General features: G+C 39.6%; 1 protein-coding gene across 2 annotated transcripts in view; it reads left to right on the top strand.

Moving 5' to 3' along the window:
• LOC126198484 (uncharacterized) overlaps positions 1 to 26,906 on the top strand; it is a 100,666-nt gene that overhangs the window by 50,209 nt on the left and 23,551 nt on the right. The window contains exon 5 of one of the 2 annotated variants that reach the window (XM_049934852.1): positions 2,895 to 3,441. In XM_049934852.1, the coding sequence (XP_049790809.1) occupies positions 2,895 to 3,441 (547 nt within the window). Of the gene's footprint in view, positions 1 to 2,861; positions 3,442 to 26,906 lie in introns of both variants that reach the window. The other variant, XM_049934851.1, reaches the window with a different exon arrangement.

The following is a 26,906-nucleotide window of genomic DNA, read 5'->3' as shown; positions in this document are numbered from 1 at the left end:
TATTATCCTCAATTTTCTTTACTGGTCTCTTTTTTTTTTTTGCCAATCATCGCTGGGCCCCTGTCAGTTGAGACATGTAATTTTATAGTAAGTAATGCTTCATCTTGTCACGAAGTTGTCAAAAGTCTTGAATGAATCTTCTTTGTGAGTCTAGTCTTAAACAGCAATATTGCTAGCAATTCTTTCTTAAACACTATACTTTCTATATCAAAAAAACGGCACAAAAGTAGACATTTGTTCCTCATTAAAAATGCCACATGATTCATCAAGTGCTATGGCGTGGCAAGGCATCTTCTGCAGAAGTTCGAGCATACTGCTTTTACTGTTAGAATCTAACATTTCTGCTCTTCTTATATTTCTTTTTGCCATCAGTGAATACCTTGAACTTTTTCTCTTCAAAAAGTGCCACAGTCACTTGCAACCTCCTGTCTCTCTCTCTCTCTCTCTCTCTCTCTCTCTCTCTCTCTCTCTCTCTCTCTCTGTGTGTGTGTGTGTGTGTGTGTGTGGGGGGGGGGGGTGTCTGAGCCTGAAAATGGCTTCTGATGTCCATCAAGCGCCCAACAAACGCACAATACTTTTTCGGCAGATTTTGCTTGCACTCACATAGAGCGATTTTGTAAGGCCGTGATTCTTTTTAAGACAGTAGATATGTGTAGAGATTTTTTTGACAAGCTTTATTATCAAGAGGAAATTTTTATGGAACTGTTGATAAAATGTTTGGTACTGTCACTTGATGTTTGGTCGTGTCACTTTAAATTGGCACATTTAACACAAGCGACAGTTTTGTTGCATGTGAAGGAAACTGGAACAGCTCGAGGCCTGTCACACAGCGTTTAAAAGAAAAGGGAAAGAAATGTTCAGTCTACTCACTTAAAATCTTCCTATTTTCACTAGCATCTTTACGAAATTTAAGATCCATACTGACGCAAAAAAGGTTAGGAGCTTCTTATTACTATAAGAGAAATTAATAACAGCTCCGTATGAGGTTTGCAGCAACTATTGATGAAGTAATGATAAAATTGGTCTGCTGTATTTAGATTCATTCTTTACAAAGCTACTGCTCGCTGTCCATCAAAAGGCACTTGCCAATGCAGTGCAGAGGAGCCGCTTCAATGTCGCAGGTCGCCGCTGCTGTGTACACCTTCCTGACACACAAACTTGTCATTCCACGTCAAAGTTTCATAAAGTGGCATTAAGCTTTCATTCGAGTTATGAACACAAAAATTGTGTTAAAATGAATATGCCTGCTCTGATTAAGAGGCTTCATAGGTTGCCAGAGATTGATTTAATTTCCTTTTTCGTTAAATAAAATTCTTATGTTGCCCTTGGGTGTGCAGAGCTCTTGTGTGGATCAACACAGCATGATTGGCTAGCCAGCCAGCTTGCTCCCCTGCACCCTCGCTCTCCAGAGCACTTTCTCCTACACTACACAGTACAGCAAATAGGTTTTCAGTCTACCTACGAACCATTAAGAACTCTTAATCAGTCACACAGTTACTTGTAAAATACTGTTAAAAGTGGCGAGGGTGGCACTCAAACGTATTGTTATCTACAGAAAAATATTTTTTAAATTATTTTCTTCAGTATACTTTCAAAATATTTTTTGCGGTCAAGTTTTTTACTTCCCGCAGACCGGACATGGACCTCGGTTTGCTAGTTTCTGATTGGTGGTGTAGGGTATAAAATTAGTGGAAAAGAGCTTTTACGGGAATAGCAACAGTAAGGTGTTGCTTTGTTATTAATTTTGTGCATAATTCTTTTCATAGCTGTTATTTTCTCTGCGACTGTGGTATATATTCCGAAATAAAATCCGGTCATTGATAGCAAAGTGTGAAAATTTATTTAGCTTTGCCAGTTTCACTGGATTAAGCTGTTAGCTTCAGAAGTCTACACGATTTGGGGTATTATAAATCATTAGAACTTAGGTCCATTTCATATAGACTTCTGAAGATGACAGCTAAATCTGTTGAAACCAGTAAAGTGAAATAAATTTCCTAGTTGTGCAACTGACTATTGAATTTTAATCTAAAATAATTCAGAACATTAAAAGTATCATTTCATAAAATTTCAAATATGTCAGTAGGAGTTTAATCCAAATGAGGCTTCAAGGAAACAATGTTTCATATAGGGCAAGAGGTTTCCACTAATAACTCTGGGTTTTGTTTCATAGAGTAGAATTTTTGGTACCCATCCCAGTTGCTATCTTCCTTGAGGTATTTTAAGAATATGTAGAAATATGCCAAATTGGCTCTCAACTAAAACTTAATTTATGAGCATTTGCAAAGATTTTGATGTAGCTTTAGAAAGTGACTGAGGGAGATTTCATCTGATGAGTGTCTCATAAGCATGCTTTAATTTCCGTTTGCAAATATTTATGCCTCAAATTTCAGAAAAAGCTGTTTTACAATAATTTTGAAAAAGGGTCCTACTTTATCGATTTTTTTTTTCAATGAATTATTAATCATTGCAGTCTTACAGTTTTAATATATACATAATAAATATTTGCATCAATTAGTTATGGCCAGTTTTGAGCTTGATTTCGTGCAATATATGTTAATGACATGAATTCAACCACTTGAAAACAGCATAAAAGGCTGAAACCTGGGTTGTAATTAAATAAACAACAATGCAGTCAAATGGTGATTTAAAAATTAGTTTTTAATTAACAGGTGTTAACAAAGTAGTGCGGTGCATGTTGGAGTAGTTTTGAAAGATTGGTAATTAATTGCTAAGAGCACGAAATTCAGGCTGTATTTAAAAAACAAATTTGCTGGCGCAATGGTTTGGTGGTGGGTAAAACAGTATCTTTTTATCATAGTTTTAACTAATGTGTATATGATGTGTATTCCTACACCGTGAAGGAGCCGACGCCAGAACGGTGTTATTTCCGGCAGGGCGACAGCTGCCACCTACACGTCTTCGGCGAATCTGGGCCTGCCTAACATGCATCTGATGGGGCTCACTGACCCTTCGCAGCACCAGATGTTGCCTCCTGCCGCATCTCCTCTGTGCTCGCCACACTACACCGTGGCCCCCCAGCCGCAGCCCCAGCAAGTGCGGATCCAGCCCAAGGTGTCGTCGGCTCCCGCACAAGTAGTTCCGACACCCGTCTCTGCTTCCACTGCGAAGTACCCGCCGCCGCCTCTGGTGCCGGTGAATGGGACACCAGGTCCACCGCGTTATCCTACAAACTTGTACGGTGTAGCGACGACAGGTGCCGACGTCATTGATTTATCCTCGCCTCCCCAGTCACCGAGGAGGAGTGCTCAAGTGGGTGCTACAGTGAGTGCAAATAGGACTACACCGCAACACGCTCCTGCAGTTACAACTGCTGCAGTTACTCCTGCCAGCGTGCGAGATTTATCAGATCCGAATGGCACTGCACGGAAGCTTATCCAGGTGCCTGATACGAACTCATCAGGATCGCAGTCACCGTACAAGGTAAACATCCGTTCTTTTATTCTTGTGATGATTATTCTAATTGAGAACATATTACTGACATAGATATTCTTAGTGTATAAGCAAGTTTTAAATGCAAATTGTCTTTGTTTTTCATATTTTCTCTGCAGCTCTTCTACCTTCACTACATAGATTATGTTTCAAGAATTGTTGCACAGCATATTGTTAAGTTTTCTAGACAGTATTTTGAAACTATTCTTAATATGTTTTGTTTGGCCTGGTTTAATAACCTGATACAGTAAGTCCTTAGTCTGTTGGGAGCCCTTAAAGATCGTGTTGGACTGTACTTTTATTGGATTTGGCTTGCGTTCATCTCTGAATTACTTATGACGATATTACCTACACTACACATTTCTTTAACCACATCTTGTACAATGCATGATCGAGGAGAAATTATTCATCATTTTATCTCCTCAAACTAAGTGTTTCGTTACAGTGATGTAGAGTTTTATGTTGTCATTCAAAGACTAAATAGAATCTGTTATTATTAACAAAATTATGAAATGAATAGATTGCTAATCACCGTAAAGATGACATGTTGAGTTGCTTGTCGTGGACTTTTCATTGTTTGATTTTATTGTTATTACAATAAAGTCCATTGCTAAGAATCATCAGGTGAGTCTTATGAGTAATTTTTGGATCCAGGTCCTCGTGTTGCCCCAATTCTGTATTTATTTTCTACTTCAGTCATCATCAGTTACTTGGTGCCTAAATAGCAAAACTCATCTATTGTTTTTAATATCTCATTTCGCACTCTAATTGATTTAATCTGTACCATGTCCCTTCGTCCAGAGGCACTGATTCTGCTGGACTAATTTTCCTTCCATTCCTCATAAAAATCATCAGAGGAGCATCAGGTTGATATTTAGGCCCCCTCAGAGCTTGTTGACAAATTCAGAAGTGTGAAATGTCTTGTACACTGTCACATCTCTATTTACAATTTTGAAGGCCAGCCAATGGTGCTGATACACATCACACTTCACCCATTACCGTGTGCAACAGCACCAGTATGGAAGATACTGAATGAGAACTTACAACCGAGAAAAATGAAAGGACCCTTAAGGAGTAATGTTTGGGCAGTTCCTTTGACAACTTCATTATTTATTCTCATAGAGCCTGATGTCAAATCAAGACTCTTAATCAACTTGAAAACAATAGCATGATAATATGTGGGTCAACAAAGCCTGTAGTTTGTTTACGTTTGATGATCATCTTATTACCACATATTAATTATTTATTTTTAAGTGCTAGAGTATCATCAGTAGTAGGCTACAACCCTCTCACACTCCTTTCTCAATTGCCACGTCCTTTTTCCTTTGACACAAAAATTTTCTCTCAGTACTTGCAAGGATTTTTCCTTCGTGGGAAGGCTATAACAGGATGCACTAAGTCTCTTGATGCCAGTTGAGGAGCTACAGGACCCAGTTGTAGTGGCTTCTGGTCATAGAACGTGACAAGGACCGGTAGACTGGTGTGTTTGACACCAAGCTTCTCCATATCGTATCCTACAATACTGTCTGTGGAGGGTGATACAGTGTTCAGTTGTTACCAATGAGCCAGCCAGGGCATGTAGACAGGGTTTACATTTTATGTATACAAATGCTATAAATGCGCCTAAGTAAATATGAAGGAAACCTAGGAAACTGATGTCAACCATAACTGGTATCAAATTAAGGAAACTGTAAATAGGGTGGCCTATGAAATTCCAGACGAATGAAAGACGTCAGATAAGATGTGTTCAGTTGTGTGTGCCAGTAAAAGATTGAAAAGAGAAGGCTGGCTAGGAAGAGGTGTCTAGAATATAGGGTAGATAGGGAGTTAGTTAGACATAAAACATCCAAAGTAAGTCTATTAACAAAGTTTCAAGAACTGGCTTTAAATTATGATTCTAGGAAAGTAGTGCAATCCCCTGTGCGTCGCTCACATTAGGCTGGTGAGGATAAGATTAGTGTGGTAACCAAAACCAACTGTGGGAACGCCTTGGGCTGTGGATTGGAGCCGCCAGGCGGGGAAACCACCGGCAGTGGAGCACGCACCACCGGGTAAACACAAGGACGAGTCGGACGACAGACCAACGACAACTGACAACAACCGACTATGACCGACACAGCAAGGAGGCTTGTAGAAACCTCAACACCAAACACCAACAGTAAATCCACTCGGAACCAGAGCCAGGCAAATGTCAACAACGAGCAACGGCCAGAATGCAGTACCCCCGAGATAGAGACGCAATCCAGAGCGAGTACCAGACTAACTGGACTAGGGCAGAGAGGGTCCCTATATACGAAACCAGAGGGAGCGGCTATTGGCCGCGGTCTGCACGTGGTGTAACGATGGCGCCCTCGCTGCGCGAGAGCCGCTGCACGGAAGTGCCGCCGCGGACGCGGAGCCCTCTATGGACTGGCCACGTCCATTTGTTCTGGCGCGTGTTTGACTTCCGCGGCAGGAGGTACTAGAATTAGAATAACTGCTACACGCAAAGAGGCATTGAAACAATCATTCCGTCCGCACTCCATATGTGAATGGAGCAGGAAGAAACCCTAATAGCTGGTACTGTGGGATGTACTTTCCACCATGCACTTGACTGTGGTTTGCAGGGTATGGATGTAAATCTATATCAGAATAAGGAAGGACGGGGCAACTACACTAAGGCAGGAGGAACAGAAATATTAAGGGACTAATAGAAGAAGCCAAAGGGAATGTACCGAAAGTGAAGGAAGTATCAGAAATAAAACAAGCATTTATTAATGACACAGGGGAAGACAGTCACAAATAACACTGAAGTAAAAAGACAGTGATGGGTAGAGTACTTCAAAGAATTGTTAAACTGTGATGGCCCCATTGAATCGCTTTCATGTGACGTACAGGACACTGTAGACAACAAAGTAGAGACCCCCAATGAAGAAGAAACGCAACAAGTAATAGAAAACCTAAAACACCACAAGGCTTTCGGAAAAGATGAAATTGCAGGAGAGCCAATAAAGAACGGAAAACTGGTACGTGTTAAAATAGTTCCAAAGCTGCTAATGAATATTTAGGAGTATGAGAGCCTGCTTGATGACTGGAAAATGGCTGTAATCTGCCCTGTAATAAAAAAAAAGCAACCACCCCCTGGTAAGTGATAATTATATAGGGGTTGTAATCCTTAATGTAAGCTGCAAAATTGTGTGTCTCTGTATACTAAAGAGAATGTAAGCTGCAAAATTATGTGTCTCTGTATACTAAAGAGAATGTTGCCAATTGCAGAAAGAAATGTAGGGGCTATCAGTGTAGTATCAGGAGGAAGAGATCAGCTTCTTACACTCGTACAGATAACTGAGTAAGATTGGAAACAACATTCTTATTCGTATAGTTTTTTTTATAGACTTATAAAATACTTCTGACAGCATACATCATCAGTGTCTTGAAACAGTTTGTTTCCACAGAACATAATATGTCTAGCACAATTGTGTTCAGAGGGAGCCTATGGCAGAGTGAAAAGATGGAAACCCGTCTGGAATAAGACTGGGAAATAACACAATAAATCGGCTTGCATGTATAAAAGAGGTTGTTCTAGTAACTGATAGCTAAGTAGACTTAAGTTATGACAAGTTCTTACAGGTATATTGTAAGGAAGGCAGGGTTACCAATTAATGAGGAGAAAACAGAGTACAAGGCCTTCGGCAGGATACTCAATGATGGTCCCCATTGACAGTTGATGATGTCACTTTTAAAAGAATAGGCACATTTAAATGTAAGGGAAACACTTTCAATAAGCAGAATGCAGTGGAAATTGAGATCGAGGTAATGGCTGCATCAGCAAATAAAACATATTTTTGCTTATGGGACAGTGTGAGCGTTATAGCAGTTTCGAGAAGTTTTACAATTAGACTATACCACAGTGTAATTTTCCCAAGAGCTCTGTATTATTGTGAAACATTTTCATTAAAGAAAGCAGGTGAACAAAAACTGCTCGCCTTCGAGAGAATGATATTAAGGTGAATATTTGGTCCCAAGAGGGCACCCAGTCACAGAAATGGAGATTGTTAAAAAAAATCAGGGACTGGCAGACTTGCACTCAAAAACTAATAGTGGCCAAAGGATGAAGAAAATATTGCTGTGGGCTGGACACCTAAATAAGATGGAAGAGGAAAAGACTATTGTGAGTAGCATTCTCAGCATCTGTGGAGGGCAGAAGTGGCCATGGACAAGATCGAAGGATGACATCAACAAGGATATTTTGACGATGGGCCTGAGAGATGGAAAATCGACCATGAAAGCCAGATAGAAGAATAAATGTAGATTTGCCTTTCTTCAGTCGATATTTCTAAGATAAGTTGTAGTCACAGTATTTCCTTGCACTTCCCCGCATTTCTCTGAAACCCAAACTGTTCTCAACAGGAATGATAAATAGTTCATTAAATTTCTTTAAGTATCAGAACCACCATTTTCAGCTAGATATCTAGAAGTGCTATTTGGCTCAATCCCCCATAAGTTCTGTATGCACAGGAAGCCTATGTTTACACCAGTGGCGGATACATATGGGGTGCACCCCCCACCCCCCTTCCGTACAGGTCCACCCGCGTTGCCCCCGCCAGTCAGCCTGGACGCAATTCGTTCGTTTCTTTCGTCAATCGACTCGACTGAATCGAGCTATCGAGTAGTTGTACTTTCCTATGTAGCATGCGCATTCGCGTCATCACATCTTATATGTTTCTGTCTGGCATCTGGCACATAGATAGCTAACAAATACCTTTGAGAAAAGTCACAGCTATTCTAGTGGTCTCGATACGTTATTCTGTCCGGCATTTGTTCAAGAAAAATCGCGAATATTCTACTGTTTTCTTGTGCAGAGAACCTCCAATAGGTAGTATTATAAATACAGAATATTTGCCGAATAGGAAGCTAGTTTACATTCAGAAGCAGAAATATTAAAGACTGAAGAATGAATAAGTAAAAAGTCCTAGTTGTAGCAAGTGCAAGTGTGAAGATCAGTCAAGAGTGAGAGTGATCAGTTGATTGTGAAGTATTAATAATTGTAATTGATAGTAATTTCTCAGTTAAAAATATTGTTATGAGACTCGTAACATATATCCCCAGTAATAGTGACTTTCGAGAAGATTCCTAAAAATGCATTGTTACTATATAGGCCCTCTTTCTTAAACTTTGCATGTGACTTGATTATTTTTTATTGTGGTAAAATTAAAGGTAGCTCAAGATATCTTTAGTGCCCCCCTCCTCGAGGTATTTCTCTCTCCGCCAGTGGTTTACACTGGCCCTTCTTGAGTTATTCCTTTATTGCAAGAATCAGCTATTGAAGGAGATTATTCTCCAGCGATCCATCTGGAAATTTATCTTATTGTTGGGACTTGTTACGGAAGAAGCAGCTTAAGTATCTTCTTTTTCCCCTGTTATTGGGAGTCAAAATTTTATTAATTTTAAAATTGCATGGTAGTTAGTCTTCTGGTTATTGATCATTTTCTTGCTGATTTCATGGCAAGTAAATCTTTCAGGTACCAATAAACACTCCTGTTAATCTGCTATGTCAATTCTACCTTTTATCTTTTTAGTTCTAGCGAAGCAAACTGGTTACGTGTCCAGGGTGGTAGTAGCAACGTGTTTTTGCCCGAGAAGCAGGATGGGGAAGTAGTAACAGCATTCATTAAAATACTTTTACAAAGTGGAACACAGTCACATTCCGCATGTCCGTTATGTGCCTCCATGAGTGAAGTGCCCACTTGAAACATGTACAGAAACAATAAAACAGTTCATCTCTCATTGGATGCTCTCAATTCTTTGCTGGCAGCATCCGTAAAACTGTCTTCCCCAGTGATGTTGCTATTTTCCATGGCCGCATCTGTTTAGTCGACCGCTTTTCAGCAACAGATGATAATGCCAACCCTTTGTTCAAATCTATGCCGACTGATTTTATTATGTTTTCAGTGTCTTCATCTGTCAAAGTTTCTCTCCACCAGTGGTCATGACACAAATTTTTGGAATGATACACAGTCTTTCTAGTTGTCTAATATCATACCAGTAAAAGCTAATATCAGCAATCTGACCGTGTTGTCTAGTGATGTTATGGTGTTAAAGTGTTTTGATTTGTTTGATAAAATTTTGTAATTAAAAAAAAAATCATTTTGGAAGTATGTTGTGATAACATATTTATCAGCGCTATCAGTGAAATATTAGTTGTCTGCATTTTACTTATTGTAGTTTGGGACAGATACTGGAACCCTGTTCCACTTGACATTGCATCCCCCCCACCGTAATTTGCACACAGTTGACGTGCTTACTTGACTTTCGCTGTTCAACATTTGCTTGTGCCTTCCATCACATTCTCTATGGGAACTATCACACCTTTCTTGTTCTAATTGTCTGTAAAGTTAGTGAAATTAACAGCATGCTGCCGAAGCTTCCTGTGAAGGTATCTTTTGTGTTTGCTTTTTTTTTTTATAATTTTTCGTGCTTGCACTATGAGGTGACAATGTGCACAGCTTTGAACTGGAGTGTATGTAATCACATGACCAGGTTAGTTCCCATTATGGCCAGGTAACCAGTTCACTGAGACGAGCGAGTCATGGCGGCTGAGGTGCTTGCTGTTTATTACATCCTGAGAGTCATGTACGAAAGCGAATAGAGTGGTACTGCTAAACTTTTTTATCGTTTTGAATCTGGTGGCTGTATAAGTAATAATTATTACAAGGAGACAGTATAATTTATTGTTTTACGTCTGCGTGAAATTCTATTGCATCGATTGGCAAATTTACACGTGTTATTACTCAGAAAGGTGATTTGGTGATCTGGCTGTAGCAGGAACTAACTGGTGAGAGGTACAGTTGTGTTCCAGTTCAAAATAGCGCACTTTTTTCTCTCACAGTATGAGTGTGAAAAGTGATCACAAACTACAGTGAAAAATACCTGTGCGACAAGCAACAACAATATGCTGGTAACATTGTCAATGTTACTGACAGTGAGAATGAGAAAGGTGTTATAATGCCAACAAAGAAGGCAGTGGGAGGTGCAAGCAAATGTTTCTGGGTAAAAGTTACGTCAGTCAGTTGTGTGCAAATTGAAGGACAGGGGACCCTATGACTATTGATTGTATTATATTCTCAGTTTACTTATCTATCAGAATACCTCTTCTCCAGCATTAATCACAAACATTGACGTGATACATTTTCTTTCAAGTCTTAACAACAGTGAAAGCGTACATACAAGATTGAACATGAACTGACCGCATGGTCTAGTGGTTGGTGTTTTTTGCTAGCAATGCCGAGGCCCAGGGTTCTGCTCCCAATGGCTACTTCAATTTTTTTGTGGTGGAAAGGTCTGGAAGTAAATCCACTCTGCCTTGTGAGGCCAACTTAAAGGCTGCTTGAATATAAAAGCAGCAAAATTAAACAATTGAAAGTCGTGGATGGAATAACGTCAATATCATGAAAAGGATAGATTGCTGCTCACCATATAAAAAGAGACATTGAGTCACAGACAGGCATAACAGAAATACTGCTGTACATGTAAGCTTTCAGCCAAAAGGTCTTCTAATGAAGTAAACACACACACACAGCAATAGCGCAGTGCTGTCATCTGAGATAACATTTTTTGAAATTGCATGAAGCGATTAAAAGTTTTTGGTGCATAGGGTCATTGTGAAAATGTTTATTCACTGAGAGATATTAACTTCCACAGTTTTTTACCGTGTCATTGGATGCATCTATTTTTTTCTGAGATTGCAGTTGTATTCAGATTTGCGTTGATATTTGATGTGGGTTATTGTTGAATCAAATATCAACGCAAATTTGAGTTATTGTTGAATCCCCCCCACCAAGAACCATGGACCTTGCCATTGGTGGGGAGGCTTGCGTGCCTCACCGATACAGATAGCCGTACCGTAGGTGCAACCACAACGGAGGGGTATCTGTTGAGTGGCCAGACAGTTGTGTGGTTCCTGAAGAGGGACAGCAGCTTTTTCAGTAGTTGCAGGGGCAACGGTCTGGATGATTGACTGATCTGGCCTTGTAACACTAACCAAAACGGCCTTGCTGTGCTGGTACTGCGAATGGCTGAAAGCAAGGGGAAACTACAGCCGTAATTTTTCCCGAGGGCATGCAGCTTTACTGTATGGTTAAATGATGATGATGGCGTCCTCGTGGGTAAAATATTTCGAGGGTTAATAAACCCCCATTCGGATCTCTGGGCAGGGACTACTCAGGAGGACGTCGTTATCAGGAGAAAGAAAACTGGCATTCTATGGATCGGAGCATGGAATGTCAGATCCCTTAATCGGGCAGGTAGGTTAGAAAATTTAAAAAGGGAAATGGATAGGTTAAAGTTAGATATAGTAGGAATTAGTGAAGTTAGGTGGCAGAAGGAACAAGACTTTTGGTCAGATGAATACAGGGTTATAAATACAAAATCAAATAGGGGTAATGCAGGAGTCGGATTGATAATGAATAAAAAAATAGGAATGCGGGTAAGCTACTACAAACAGCATAGTGAACGCATTATTGTGGCCAAGATAGACACAAAGCCCACACCTACTACAGTAGTACAAGTTTATATGCCAACTAGCTCTGCAGATGACTAAGAAATTGAAGAAATGTATGATGAAATAAAAGAAATTATTCAGATAGTGAAGGGAGACGAAAATTTAATAGTCATGGGTGACTGGAATTCGGTAGTAGGAAAAGGGAGAGAAAGAAATTAGTAGGTGAATATGGATTGGGGCTAAGAAATGAAAGAGGAAGCCGCCTGGTAGAATTTTGTACAGAGCACAACTTAATCATAGCTAACGCTTGGTTCAAGAATCCTAAAAGAAGGTTGTATACCTGGAAGAATCCTGGAGATACTAATAGGTATCAGATAGATTATATAATGGTAAGACAGAGATTTCGGAACCAGGTTTTAAATTGTAAGACATTTCCAGGGGCAGATGTGGACTCTGACCACAATCTACTGGTTATGAACTGTAGATTAAAACTGAAGAAACTGCAAAAAGGTGGGAATTTGGGGAGATGGGACCTGGATAAACTGAAAGAATCAGAGGTTGTACAGAGTTTCAGGGAGAGCGTAAGGGAACAATTGACAGGAATGGGGGAAAGAAATACAGTAGAAGAAGAATGGGTAGCTTTGAGGGATGAAGTAGTGAAGGCAGCAGAGGATCAAGTAGGTAAAAAGACGAGGGCTAGTAGAAATCCTTGGGTAACAGAAGAAATATTGAATTTAATTGATGAAAGGAGAAAATATAAAAATGCATTAAATGAAGCAGGCAAAAAGGAATACAAACGTCTCAAAAATGAGATTGACAGGAAGTGCAAAATGGCTAAGCAGGGATGGCTAGAGGACAAATGTAAGGATGTAGAGGCTTATCTCACTAGGGGTAAGATAGATACTGCCTACAGGAAAATTAAAGAGACCTTTGGAGAAAAGAGAACCACTTGCTTGAACATCAAGAGCTCAGATGGAAACCCAGTTCTAAGCAAAGAAGGGAAAGCAGAAAGGTGGAAGGAGTATATAGAGGGTCTATACAAGGGCGATGCACCTGAGGACAATATTATGGAAATGGAAGAGGATGTAGATGAAGATGAAATAGGAGATATGATACTGCGTGAAGAGTTTGACAGAGCACTGAAAGACCTGAGTCGAAACAAGGCCCCGGGAGTAGACAACATTCCATTAGAACTACTGATGGCCTTGGGAGAGCCAGTCATGACAAAACTCTACCATCTGGTGAGCAAGATGTATGAGACAGGCGAAATACCCACAGACTTCAAGAAGAATATAATAATTCCAATCCCAAAGAAAGCAGGTGCTAACAGATGTGAAAATTACCGAACAATCAGTTTAATTAGTCACAGATGCAAAATACTAACACAAATTCTCTACAGACGAATGGAAAAACTGGTAGAAGCCGGCCTCAGGGAACATCAGTTTGGATTCCGTAGAAATATTGGAACATGTGAGGTAATACTGACCCTACGACTTATCTTAGAAGCTAGATTAAGGAAAGGCAAACCTACGTTTCTAGCATTTGTAGACTTAGAGAAAGTTTTGACAATGTTGACTGGAATACTCTCTTTCAAATTCTCAAGGTGGCAGGGGTAAAATATAGGGAGTGAAAGGCTATTTACAATTTGTACAGAAACCAGATGGCAGTTATAAGAGTCGAGGGGCATGAAAGGGAAGCAGTGGTTGGGAATGGAGTGAGACAGGGTTGTAGCCTCTCGCCGATGTTATTCGATCTGTATATTGAGCAAGCATTGAAGGAAACAAAAGAAAAATTCGGAGTAGGTATTAAAATCCATTGAGAAGAAATAAAAACTTTGAGGTTCGCCGATGACACTGTAATTCTGTCAGATAGCAAAGGACTTATAAGAGCAGTTGAATGGAATGGATAGTGTCTTGAAAGGAGGATATAAAATGAACATGAAAAAAAAGCAAAACGAGGATAATGGAATGTCGTCGAATTAAGTCAGGTGATGCTGAGGGAATTAGATTAGGAAATGAGACACTTAAAGTAGTAAAGGAGTTTTGCTATTTGGGGGGCAAAATAACTGATGATGGTTGAAGTAGAGCAAGGAAAGTGTTTCTGAAGAAGAGAAATTTGTTAAAATAGAGTATAGATTTAAGTGTCAGGAAGTCATTTCTGGAAGTATTTGTATGGAGTGTAGCCATGTATGGAAGTGGAACATGGACGATAACTAGTTTGGACAAGAAGAGAATAGAAGCTTTTGAAATGTGGTGCTACAGAAGAATGCTGAAGATTAGATGGGTAGATCATATAACTAATGTGAGGAGGTATTGAATAGGATTGGGGAGAAGAGAAGTTTGTGGCACAACTTGACTAGAAGAAGGGATCGGTTGGCAGGACATATTCAGAGGCATCAAGGGATCACCAATTTGGTATTGGAGGGCAGCGTCGAGGGTAAAAATCGTAGAGGGAGACCAAAAGATGAATACACTAAGTAGATTCAGAAGGATGTAGGTTGCAGTAGGTACTGGGGGATGAAGAAGCTTGCACAGGATAGAGTAGCATGGAGAGCTGCATCAAATTAGTCTCAGGACTGAAGACCACAACAACAACAATTGTTGAATCTGTAAGTTCTGTAACTTGTCCATCTTTAAGTGTGTCTGACACTCCACCATTTCCTGGAGCATATTCTACACAAAGGCAATACAAGCATCAGCTGTTCAAATTCCCAGCTGTTTCCAGCGATGCACTCAATGGCTCTGCACTTGAACTTGCATGTGACGGAAACAGTCAACTAGCTAGTCTGGCCACAGTACACCCTATGCCCGGTAGCATTCAGCCATGCAAAAAATACACCTTACCTCATATCAGTTCTAGGTGATGGATTAGCTCGCCTGCATAACGCATATGTTACAGTTGCCAAAAATTGTAAAGTAACAAGTGGACATCAACAAATAAAGTTGCATTGTCACTGAAGTACAGCTGTGTTGCAAAGTAGAAGAGACAAGTTATTTGTGTCTTGACATTTAATTATACAAGGCATATGGAAGCCGACTAAATCTCACTGATTTCCAGCTGTTAGTGGAGGTAGATCTACAGAACCTACAAAACTGGGCTGCCTTCCAGCATGATGTGCACTGTAGTTTTATCAGTACCACCATCAGCGTCATAATTGTTGCTGAGCTATACACGTGTGAAAATGAATCTGATCAGCTTAAAAAAAAAATACGAGTATATTCATTATCTAAGTATGATCTCATTTGTGTTGCCATTGATTGTTTTTAGTACTCTGGTGCTGCTGTTATCATCCCCTTCCACACCATCGTACAAGACATTTTGTTACTGTCACATTTAACTACTAGCACAGTTTAAGTTCTGTGCGGGGATAGTCTGCTTTTATTTTCAGATGGTATAATGTCGAACATCAGTAGTTCATATACATAGGTTTTTCAAAATAGTAGAAAATTTCCTTTGCAGCTTGTTATAGATGTTTCCATTTGTTCAGACTTTCAACTAAAAACGGGTTTTTTGAAATGAGATGTTGCCATGAAGTGTAGGAGACTGGTACAGAAGATATACCTCCACAGAGCCTCTAAGAGAATAGCGTGTTATGATTTCCCAAGTTTTCTTGGCATGGTAGATTCATAATGTCTGGGTTGAATCCAGGCAGTGAATGACTCACAGCATCTGAACAAAATGGCTGGATCGGTCATAGAAATATTTTGCATGAAATGGAAATGACAGCTCGGTAGAACACCCAGAAGCACACTATGGAAGTAGCCTGTTGTTCCATGATATGTCCGTATACACTAAGAATCAGTAATACAACTGCCGACTGCTAACATGTTTCTTCACTTTTATTAAAAGCGGGGTTGGGCTTGGGGGGTGTTGCTTAGACTTGTGTGTTAAATTCTGTACCCACTTTACACATAGTGGACACATCACCCCATTCCCTTATATTTTCATCATATCATGATGCTTTATTTGATCCAGTATTTATATTTTGTAAACTGACATGGCTTAATGGGTTCCCTCATTAAATAGTGTGTTAGATCTAATTCACCTTACCATTGTTACAATTTTGGTGGAAAATTAATCCGCTTATTCAGCACCTTCAGTTGTATAGTTGTTATGTGATACGGTTTCTAACGGATTATTTGAAGAGGTGATACAGTAGAAACCTGATATACTACGGATTCAGATATAATGCAGTACGAAGTATGTCCCTCATATATGAACTTAACGAATGCCATTCTAGGTGGTTTTTAATAAAGAGGAGTGAAGGTATGCCACTTTCTGGGCCAATTATAAAAACCCAAGCTGAAAAATTTCACTTTTATTTACTCGTACTTGCCAACCAAGATTTTAAGGCTTTCGACAGATAGTGTTCAAGATGGAAATGTCAGCCAGGAATTTATCAAGCGACCATTGAAGGAGAAGCAGGTTCTTGTGACTGTGAATCTGCTTCACAGTTTCCCGAAATTCTATGCAAAGTACTGTATTTACCCGATTGTAAGATGAGGTTTTTTCCCAAATTCATCATTTGAAAAATATGAGGTCATCTTTATATTTGCAAATTAAATATTGCTGCTCAGGCCAACATTTTTAGCTTGTTTAATAGATTAATATAGGAGTCATACTACATTTACATATAAAGCTTTGGGTTTAAGGTTTTATGCAAATTTATTTCGAAGAATTCCGATGGCTCAGCAAAAAATGCTTTCATTTGAAGGGGCTCGATATTTCCCGATACGCCGTAGTGCTCGATACAGTATTGGCCTTCCTAGAAAAATCACGTGACATTTGACGTGTGGTGCTAGTGCAATGTGCAAGGGACATGCGAGAAACTACGAACTAGCCACTACAACAATCTAATGCTCTGCGTGAAAATTGAGTTTTGTGAAACAAAATAGAAAACAGCATTAAATTCTGTCAACTGACAGGGTTTTGTTGCATGTTAATATGTCTGCAATAAAAGTCCTTGTATGTGTATGGATACTGTATATGTACTGAAGGTAACATTGTAAGCCGAAAATCTTGTCCTTCAAAAACCATTTCTTGATTCAGACCCCAAGTAGGCAGTATTCTGTTTGGTTATGAGAAACTGTGATAATTTACCAAGTGGATTGAAAATTAGAAATTCGGCTGCTGTTTGCATATTAGAATAAAGGTGAAAAGGTCATCATCTTGTAATTGGCTTTAAAGCAAAATGCTGACATTAAGTTGAAACAAGAAAGAAAATTAATCCAGATTTAAAAGTCCAACAAATGAACTAAATAACTTTAAACTGACTGCAATTGTATCACAAGAATAAACTACAGCCGAAAAACCCCTTGTGGAAATGATACCAAGAGATGTCATTAGATAGTGGGACGAGCAAAAATCCCAGAATTACACTGAATAGTGATTGTGATCTTTTATTTATGTATTAGTTGCCGTGGGACCGATGACCATCGCAGTCTGGTCCCTTTAATCCCACAAACCAACCAACCTATTAGTTGCCGTAGTTACATATGACCTTTACCCTAGAAGATAATGCCATCCGTGTTTCACTATTGCTCAAGTGCAGCACTACAGAGGGATTGGAGGGGGACAGTGGCAACAGTTTTACTGAGAACACTTTGGCTTTGTATGAACATCTAACCTATTTAAACTGCAATTTGCCTGAATCCATTTGTACTCTGAATCGAAATGACTTTAAAATTGACAAGTATGTAACAGTAGCATACAGTTCTGCAGGAGATGAAAAAAGTCTAGATTGGGGCCAGTGGCGTACTTCCGTATTTCTTGTGGCAGTGTTGTTGATGCTTACCGTGAGGTATGAAGGGAACGATATGAGGGAGTGTCAACTGCTGGTGACACACAGCCAATGAGAGAGTGATGGGCAGGCGATATGTTTGGAAGCAATATATATTGTAAATTCCGCACTGCAGTATAGGAGGAAATCTATTGTGTATTCTCAGGTGCCACTGTCGCCACAACCTCAGAAATTGCAACATATTCAGAGGATATAGCCAAATATTTGTGACGATGAAGGTGTAAGTTAAACAGCTGTCCTGTTGGTAGGATGATTATTATTATTATTATTATTATTATTAAAAATAGTGTACCACAGATGATAGACTAAGTAGACAAAAAAGGCAGTAAAGATAAAAATTAATGTTAACAATTTGTTTATGTTTATTTTGTTAGTCCTTGTTTTATCAAAAAGTTGACAATGAACAAATGCTAAGTTTAGAATAGGTGTAATGTTAACTTTTTAAGCAAAGACCTTATGTCAAAAAAGTATGTAATTTTGATTTGACAGAATGCGTTTAAAAAATTTTTTAAGTAGAGTCTTAAGAAAAAGGGGGGGGGGGGGTCATCTTATATTCAGGGTTGCCTTATACTCAGGTAAATACAGTAATGGTTGATGAAAATTTAAATGAACATCAGGTGCACAGTTGTGATGAAGTGGCACTTTATTATCGACACACACACACACACACACACACACACACACACACACACACACACACAAGGGTGGCAGGTCAGGAAATACAAATGATTTGAAAATAACAGACATAATGAAGCTTCTCTTTGCCACAAAGAAGTAGAGAACCCACAAGCTGAAATTACTTTGTATAGGTAAAAGCAAAAGCTTGAGATGTTTCAAACATGTAAATGTCATTCCAGTTCATTTACAGGCATTCAAAGAATGCTTGGATGATGTGACATTTTCACCAATTGGTTTCAAGAAGAGTTTGTTCCATCAGCACCTAGTCACTGAAGCAGAGAAAAGAAGGCTCTACTAGCTCTTGATCACTGTCCAGCTCATCCACCTGCTGACATTTTGCGATCAGAAGAAGTAAAAGAAACTTCTGCCTCATAGGCATCAATGAGTATTTTTGGCACTTTATCACTGTGAACTGCTCACTTCAATTGTAAATTCAGATGAGGAAAGGGAAATGTCCTTGAAATATGTAAATCTTAACAGTGTTACATATTCAGTAGGCGTGTCATGGCAAAAGCATCTGTCTGACCAATATTAGGAATTGGTGGGACAAGTATTCCAGTGAAGAATATGCAACAGATGAACACTGTAGTGACAGATTTCAGCAGCAGTGAAACCCAGTCTACATGTGATGTTCTAGAGTGCAATATTGATCTTGAAGACTTGAACCATTGGGTATTCAGTTAACAACAAAGAATCAATTTCGGAGGTCATAGATGATAAGGATGTTATTGGTACTGTTCAAAATGAGAGCAGTGAAGCAGTCTAGGATGAAGATGATGAAACTGAAGAAAAAAGTACATATGATGATCCCAGTAAATGTGAAATATTGGATAATATAAATAAAGTGATATGTAGATGGAGCGACATAGTGAACCAAACCAAATTGAGTTGTTGCACCTGATGAGCATAAAGCAATACACACTAAAGAAATGACACAGCAAAGAAAGCCAACTAACTTCTTTAAGGCAGTAGAATATGATGAGCTGCAGCTTGCAGTGTTGTAAATTATTGTACTATGTTTGGTAGTGTGCTTTATATACCATATTGAAACATGTTATTGTTTGGTTGACTTTTTGGTGAAGCTTGCCTAATTGCTGTATCCTACTTGTGAAGTTTCTGAAATTATTGATTTATAATGTTCCTTAAATTTAAATACTGAATGTGTAATATTGCATTATGAGTTCTTATTAACTGTCCATGCATAGTTTGTTATTAAACAGCTCACTCTCAATAAACCGCAGGTGCACTATAATGCGAGAGTCAGGCATGTCCCCTGACAACTGTATTATATCCAGCTTCTGCTGTATATTTTAAAGGGCATGGAAGTAATTCTTCTCCTGAACTATGCCATGCGTAATATGAACTGAATAAATTGACTCGCATGAAATATCACAGAGTGCCATAAGCCAACAGTCAGTTGGACATAGTGTTAAGTCTGCTGCAGTCAGAGTTTGTGCATTTGCAGACAATTTTTTCAATTGCTTCCTGCGTAACAAAATTGCCTTATAACAGAACTACTTCTAACTGTAGTAAACCCATATTTAAACACTTAAGCTCTATGAAGGATAATGTACTTGTGTCCAAAGGTTATTTAATTCAACATTCTCTTATATTTGTTAGGCAGTTTTCCTGATTGCTTATGAATATGATGAAGTTGTAAAACTACTGGCTAATGAAATCATACTCTCAATATAGTTTCAAAGTCGCCTGCACATGAGCATGCTACAAAACACCCTATGTTTTGGGCAGTTGTTTGGAGCCTAGGAAAGGGCAAGAATGATTCAAACAGCACAAATACATCTACATATCATGCAGTGTAGAAGCAAAGCTCACTAGCTCACCAGTTGTGAGACAACTACTAGGTTTCAAAATCAGAATCTTTGTGATGTACAATGATTTTAAATTGCACCATTTTTAGTTTCCAGGAAGTAATAATGTTCCTGGGTCCTGTCTTCGAAGAGACACTCACCTTGTTGCCACATCTGAAACATCTTGAGACAAGCACTTTAAAGGCTGTGAACATCTTGAAAGTGCATCAGTGGCAGATAGTAGCGGGCAGGTACATCCACCCTGTTGTTGTTTTACAGAGTTGTTCAGTCACATTTGAACTACAGCTGGCTCTCGACTCTGTTCACTGTAGGGACATAAAATTGGCGGTAGGAGCCCTCAGGAGAAAAACAATACACACCCTCTCTACTGAGCTGGGGAACCGTCTTTAACCATAGGGCAGAATTTCCAGACTTTAATCATCTTGTCCGACTACAAGCAGAACAAATGTATATAAATTGCACAAGAGCAACAAAACAGTTAGTGATTTGAGCAAAAGAACAGCTTCCAGAGCTTTGTATGAGTGACCTGAATGTTTTGACATATGTTTGGAGCAAGTATTGTCCCTGGTCTGTAGTGAGGCTAAGGCTGTTCGTAAATTTAATGAAGTACAACAGTTCTTATAAACCAGTTTTACTTTCAATCAAGCCTTTTACAAAATTGTAGATGAACATCATGTTGTTGTTGTTGTTGTGGTCTTCAGTCCTGAGACTGATTTGATGCAGCTCTCCATGCTACTCTATCATGTGCAAGCTTCTTCATCTCCCAGTACCTACTGCAACCTACATCCTTCTGAATCTGCTTAGTGTATTCATCTCTTGGTCTCCCCCTACGATTTTTACCCTCCACGCTGCCCTCCAATACTAAATTGGTGATCCCTTGATGCCTCAGAACATGTCCTACCAACCGATCCCTTCTTCTGGTCAAATTGTGCCACAAACTCCTCTTCTCCCCAATCCTATTCAGTACCTCCTCATTAGTTATGTCATCTACCCATCTAATCTTCAGCATTCTTCTGTAGCACCACATTTCGAAAGCTTCTATTCTCTTCTTGTCCAAAGTATTTACCGTCCATGTTTCACTTCCATACATGGCTACACTCCATACAAATACTTTCAGAAATGACTTCCTGACACTTAAATCTATACTCGATGCTAACAAATTTCTCTTCTTCAGAAACGCTTTCCTTGCCATAGCCAGTCTACATTTTATATCCTCTCTAATTCGGCCATCATCAGTTATTTTGCTCCCCAAATAGCAAAACTCCTTTACTACTTTAAGCGTCTCATTTCCTAATCTAATTCCCTCAGCAACATCCAATTTGATTCGACCACATTCCATTATCCTCGTTTTGCTTTTGTTGATGTTCATCTTATATCCTCCCTTCAAGACACCATCCATTCCGTTCAACTGCTCTTCCAAGTCCTTTGCTGTCTCTGACAGAATTACAATGTCATCGGCGAACCTCAAAGTTTTTATTTCTTCTCCATGGATTTTAATACCTACTCCGAATTTTTCTTTTGTTTCCTTTACTGCTTGCTCAATATATAGATTGAATAACATCGGGGAGAGGCTACAACCCTGTCTTACTCCCTTCCCAACCACTGCTTCCGTTTCATGTCCCTCGACTCTTATAACTGCCATCTGGTTTCTGTACAAATTGTAAATAGCCTTTCGCTCCCTGTATTTTACCCCTGCCACCTTTAGAATTTGAAAGAGAGTATTCCAGTCAACATTGTCAAAAGCTTTCTCTAAGTGTACAAATGCTAGAAACGTAGGTTTGCCTTTCCTTAATCCATCATAACTTCAACAATTATTTACTCTGATGGGTCTAAGCAGGGTCAGCTTTTGGCTGCTCTGTAGTTTCCTTGACAGGGGTGTTAAGGTTCTACGTACAGATGAATTTATTGCCTTTTAATGCAAGGTTCAGTGCAATCCTGAAGGCATTGGTGCAAGTTATGTGGAACTGACAGAATAACATTTTGTCTGCTCTGATTACCTAATTTCCCCACCACAGACAATTCAGCAAATGTGCCAGACCACAGTGGTCCAAAACATACAAGACGCCTGTCACATACTACAATGGCAAGGGAAGGGAATATCATTTTGCTGGGTAGTGGGCCACGTGGGAACCAAGGGCAGTGAGCAGCCTGACGCAGCAGCAACGGATGCCCTGTGCTGCCCTGCTTGGGTACTGCTACCTCATTGCGGAAGAGAAGAATTTTGCATGTGTGGGAGAACGAATGGCTGGAGGTACAAAATAACAAACAAAGGCTAGTGACCCCCAACAGTTTTCCCATGTCAGATGTCACTCCAGTCAGCAGTTTTTTTTCTTTATAACAGTGTGTTCACTGTTTATGTGACAATAAGATGGGGGTTTTAATGGTTCGTGTGTTGTTGCTAAAATTACAGGATATGTTATTGTAACGTGTCTCAGAATTGTTGGTTAATCCCCAAAGATATTGGGACCTCTGGAGCTTCATATGCAGTTGCCAGAGTTTCACCTCTGAAGAGGTCCCATGTTCCCCAGAGATGGGAAACAAATTTTAATGAATACACCTTGTTGAGAGTAATTAAGTGAAAGTCAAATGTGAAGGTGGCACTTTTGTTTGGCTACACACACACATCTATTACAGCAACACTCATGTAGTTCGTACACATCCTGTTAATGTGCTCTGTTGTTCACCTTGGATGTTTACTATATTATTTATTATTATTTACATTTTTTAGACCCATACAGGGTCACATAAAGCAAATTATCGCCTGCTGCTGTTATTTTTCTTGTTCTTCCAGAATTGTTTCATCATCTCGCTCTGCTTAACTTGACATTCATATGACCACTTTCTTCTAGGTACCTTGGGTTTGTCTTCTGATGAAATTTCCCAGCTGTAGACCGTATATCTGAAGATGTTTCGATGTTCGATGTCTGCCTGTGAGATTTTCTTTGTTAGTTGGTTATCATGTAGTCTCATGATGTGTCCGTAGAATTTCAGTCATCGTTTGTGGAAATCAGTTTCGATGTTGGACTATTTTTTGTGACTGTGTGTAATCGTAGACGGTATCCTTCATCTGTGAGTTTTGAGCCAAGGATTTTTCGGATGATTTTTCTTTGAGCCTCTTTCAGGTTTACAATATTATTATTATTATTATTATTATTATTATTATTATTATTATTATTATTATTATTTTCTTGTCAGGGACAGTACAGTTACTTACAGATTCAAAATAATACAATACTGATCTGTGTTTAGATTTGTCAGTGCTGTACCATGATTTACAACTGCCTCACTAGAAAACAGAACAAGCAGGAATGCGGCACAGAAACTGAGAGAAAGAGAAATGCTCCACACATGACTTGAGCACTCTGTTGATGCCAAATGCAAAACCAGATATTTGCTAGTGTAGACCCTTGGAGAATTACTAAATTCATGATTTACGTGTCAGTATTATTAACAATTACTCCTTTAATTGCCTACTATCTACATTGGTATAAAATTCCTCGGTACTCGCGTCCTGTCTCGTCTCAACCAAGCATTTTCCCTACAGTGCATAGCATAATGCCCTCTTTGTCAATATTCCCAGCATATCATGTTGTATGGTTCAGTGCATTGCGCCACACGACGTAGTTGATTATCTGTGTACACACAACTGGTGTCATGTTTCCTCCTTTGGGTCGTAACCAGGCACCACAGCTGAATCTGTAACGGACATAATGGAAAATAGGATACTGGAAAGAGGACAAATCCAAGAACGGTACAAGGATTCCACGAGCAGTTATGAAATGCACATGCTGCTGCTACTTGGTTTGCCCTTTGTTGCTGCAAACGTCAAAAGACCATTGCAGTCTCTGTCAGCAGTTCTGACACCACTTAGAGGATGTCAGTATGCTCTGGAGGAGGATGGCAGGTTGTAGTGAATGAGATGCTGCTCAGAAGCTGTATAATCTCTGTATTACACGTAGTGGCTCATGGTACAACTCAGGCCCGTATCAGGCGATGTTGGAAGGTGGATATCATCCCGTGGACTGCAGCAGCCAAGTGTTGTATTAAAACAGCCGCTGCTCCGCTTGTGCAGTGGTGCGCCCAGGCGTGATGTGAACTTGTGTAGTCAGCCATCCTGGCAGTGGCCGAGCAACATCATGGCTGACGCGGCCTGCTGAGTGCAGAATGCAGTGTCCTGCCCAGCCGTAGCAAGTAATGGGGCAGGTGTCCAGGGAGTGAATACTGGACACCGGCGACTAGCGCTGGCAAGTGCTCTAGTGACTAGGAGCCCCTCGTTCTCCCCTCGGACCATTAGGCGGCAGTTGGATCCCCGTAGCAGGCAGTCCTGTCAGAATGACGACAGAGCGACAGGCCCCGACACTATGATGTTTGACAATTCAGTGACTCCACTGCCTCAACACGTGCTCAGACTGCCAGTATTTATTTGTGTTGAGGTTGCAGAAGTCAAATATGCCACATGCCAAACTGACCCTGTTTACAGTAAGTAACCTTCCAGGCACTGACTGACAGGTGATGCCTGGTGAGCTCTGGCTGAACATATTGCCGTATGTGGCCCACTTTAGGGCATTGAGACCACCTGCCAAGGCTTGTGTTATTATAGTGGATTCAAATGCAAACAAAGATAAATAATATTTAATATAGTTCAGCAGAACAATTGTATGCAATACGTGTGTGTTCATTTAACATCACAGAGTTCATAAGAAAATGCAGAGATTCTCAATATTGACCTTGACATACATCTTAAGTTTGTTGGCCTAAATAATCACAGCAGAAACTATCAAACTTTGCCTATTACATGTGAGTGTCAATATTAACTGCAGCACAATAGTTAAAGGTTTTGGATGCCTCAGGTACCACAAATAAAGTTTGTATTTACAATCAGACTCAGTCATTGAAAATGAATATCAAATATTCTGCATGCACTTGTAAGTTGGAATGTGAGCCTGTTGTCACCCAAAACTATTCTAAAACCAACAATAAATTAAAGTATTCAAAGGAAGAATATGGCTAAGTCAAAATTTGACATTTTCTGTTTACTGTAAGTTTAGTATGCTTTAGACTCCACTGAACATTTTGTTTTATCATACACTAAAAAATGCCATTTTAAAACCTCAAAATAATATTTTTAAAGTCAAGATGTAGCTGATAATTTTTACCACCTCGTATAACTGCCACAGTTGCATAGTCATATCTTGGAAACCACACAGTCAAGAATTGTCATGCTTTGAATTGTCATGCCAATGTCTCAGAAGTTGATGTTACAAATAAACAAGTCAGTCCTTTGTTTCTGGCACTAGCTTGTCAGAAAATAATGTGTTAACCAGTGATGTCCATAGTGCATTTGTATATATTGTTCTTTTGCAAAATGACTTAAGTTTCTGGATAACGGATATGTGACATCTAAATTTGTGCTTGAAGTCATAGAAAACCTGTGCAAACAGTGAAGAAAATGTAAATAACCAGAGTCATTTTTCTGATGTGACCACCCCCTGTAGTACCTGGTTTAAGTATAGGAAAGCTGAATTTTCTGGTAACATAGATGCCTTTATACATAAATACTCTCTTCCTTTGACAGTAAACGAGGCAATCAAACCTATATTGAAAGATTTGGCAAATCCACAGCTGTGAAAGAAATATTTGCGGTTTGCTGCAGAATCCTTGAACATACTCTCAGTTCGAATCAGTGTGCGATTTGCAGGGGGGATGGGGGGGATTTCCCCCCCTCTGCATCAGACCATCCCCTCCTCTGATTTTAGTTTATCCGTCCCAAACTGGGATGTTTATTTCCCACGCACTGGAGTAAAACTTTACATGTAATTTAAATTTGTGGAGCCGAACACTTACTATTAATACTATTAATATGTTTCAGTTTTCTATCATCAGAATAAGTACAGCTTTTCACAAATGTGCCTCTACTTTTTGTATTCCCCTCGTATACCTGTGTGTAGATGATTCTGTAAATAAGCTTTACCTATAATGTACTTTTAAAGATATAACAAGGGATGGCTTTTCTGATAGTGCATATGCGTGAATAGTGAATTTCGGCATAACATCTATTTATAAATAGCTGTTTAACCATGCGTAATGCCACGGTCCAAGCTAGTAACATATATAATTCTAATAACCCCCTAAGACATCCCCCCCCCCCCCCCACGAGACCGATGACCTCGCTGTCTGGTCTCCTTCCCCAAAACAACCAACCAACCATCCCCCCCCCCCCCCCCCCCCCCCACTGGTAAAAGCACAAATCGCACCCTGGTTCTAATAGAATAAATTTTGTTGAGACCGAGAAGCTGATGTCCGTGAATCAGCATGGCTGTAGAAAGCATCGCTTGCGCGAAACTCATCTTGTCCTTTTCTTGCGTGATATATGGCAGGCTATGGATGAAAGGCAGCAGACAGATTCCATATTTCTAGATTTCTGGAAAGCATTTGACATGATGCCACATTGCAGGCTGTTAAGAAAGGTATGAGCATATGGAATAGGTTCACAGGAATGTGAGTGGTTCGAAGACTTCATAAGTTATAGAACACAGCATGTTGTCCTCGACAGTGGGGCAGCAATCCATGGTTGTTTCCTGATGATGCTGTTGTGTACAGTAAGGAGTCAAAGTTGAATGACTGTAGGAGGGTACAAGATGACTTTGACAACTTCTTGATGTAATGAATG

Source organism: Schistocerca nitens, chromosome 8 (genome assembly GCF_023898315.1).
Source record: "Schistocerca nitens isolate TAMUIC-IGC-003100 chromosome 8, iqSchNite1.1, whole genome shotgun sequence".
In the NCBI taxonomy this organism is placed as follows: Eukaryota; Metazoa; Arthropoda; class Insecta; order Orthoptera; family Acrididae; genus Schistocerca; species Schistocerca nitens.
Note: the sequence above shows the minus strand (reverse complement) of the source record. Positions and strands in the feature narration are given on the sequence as shown.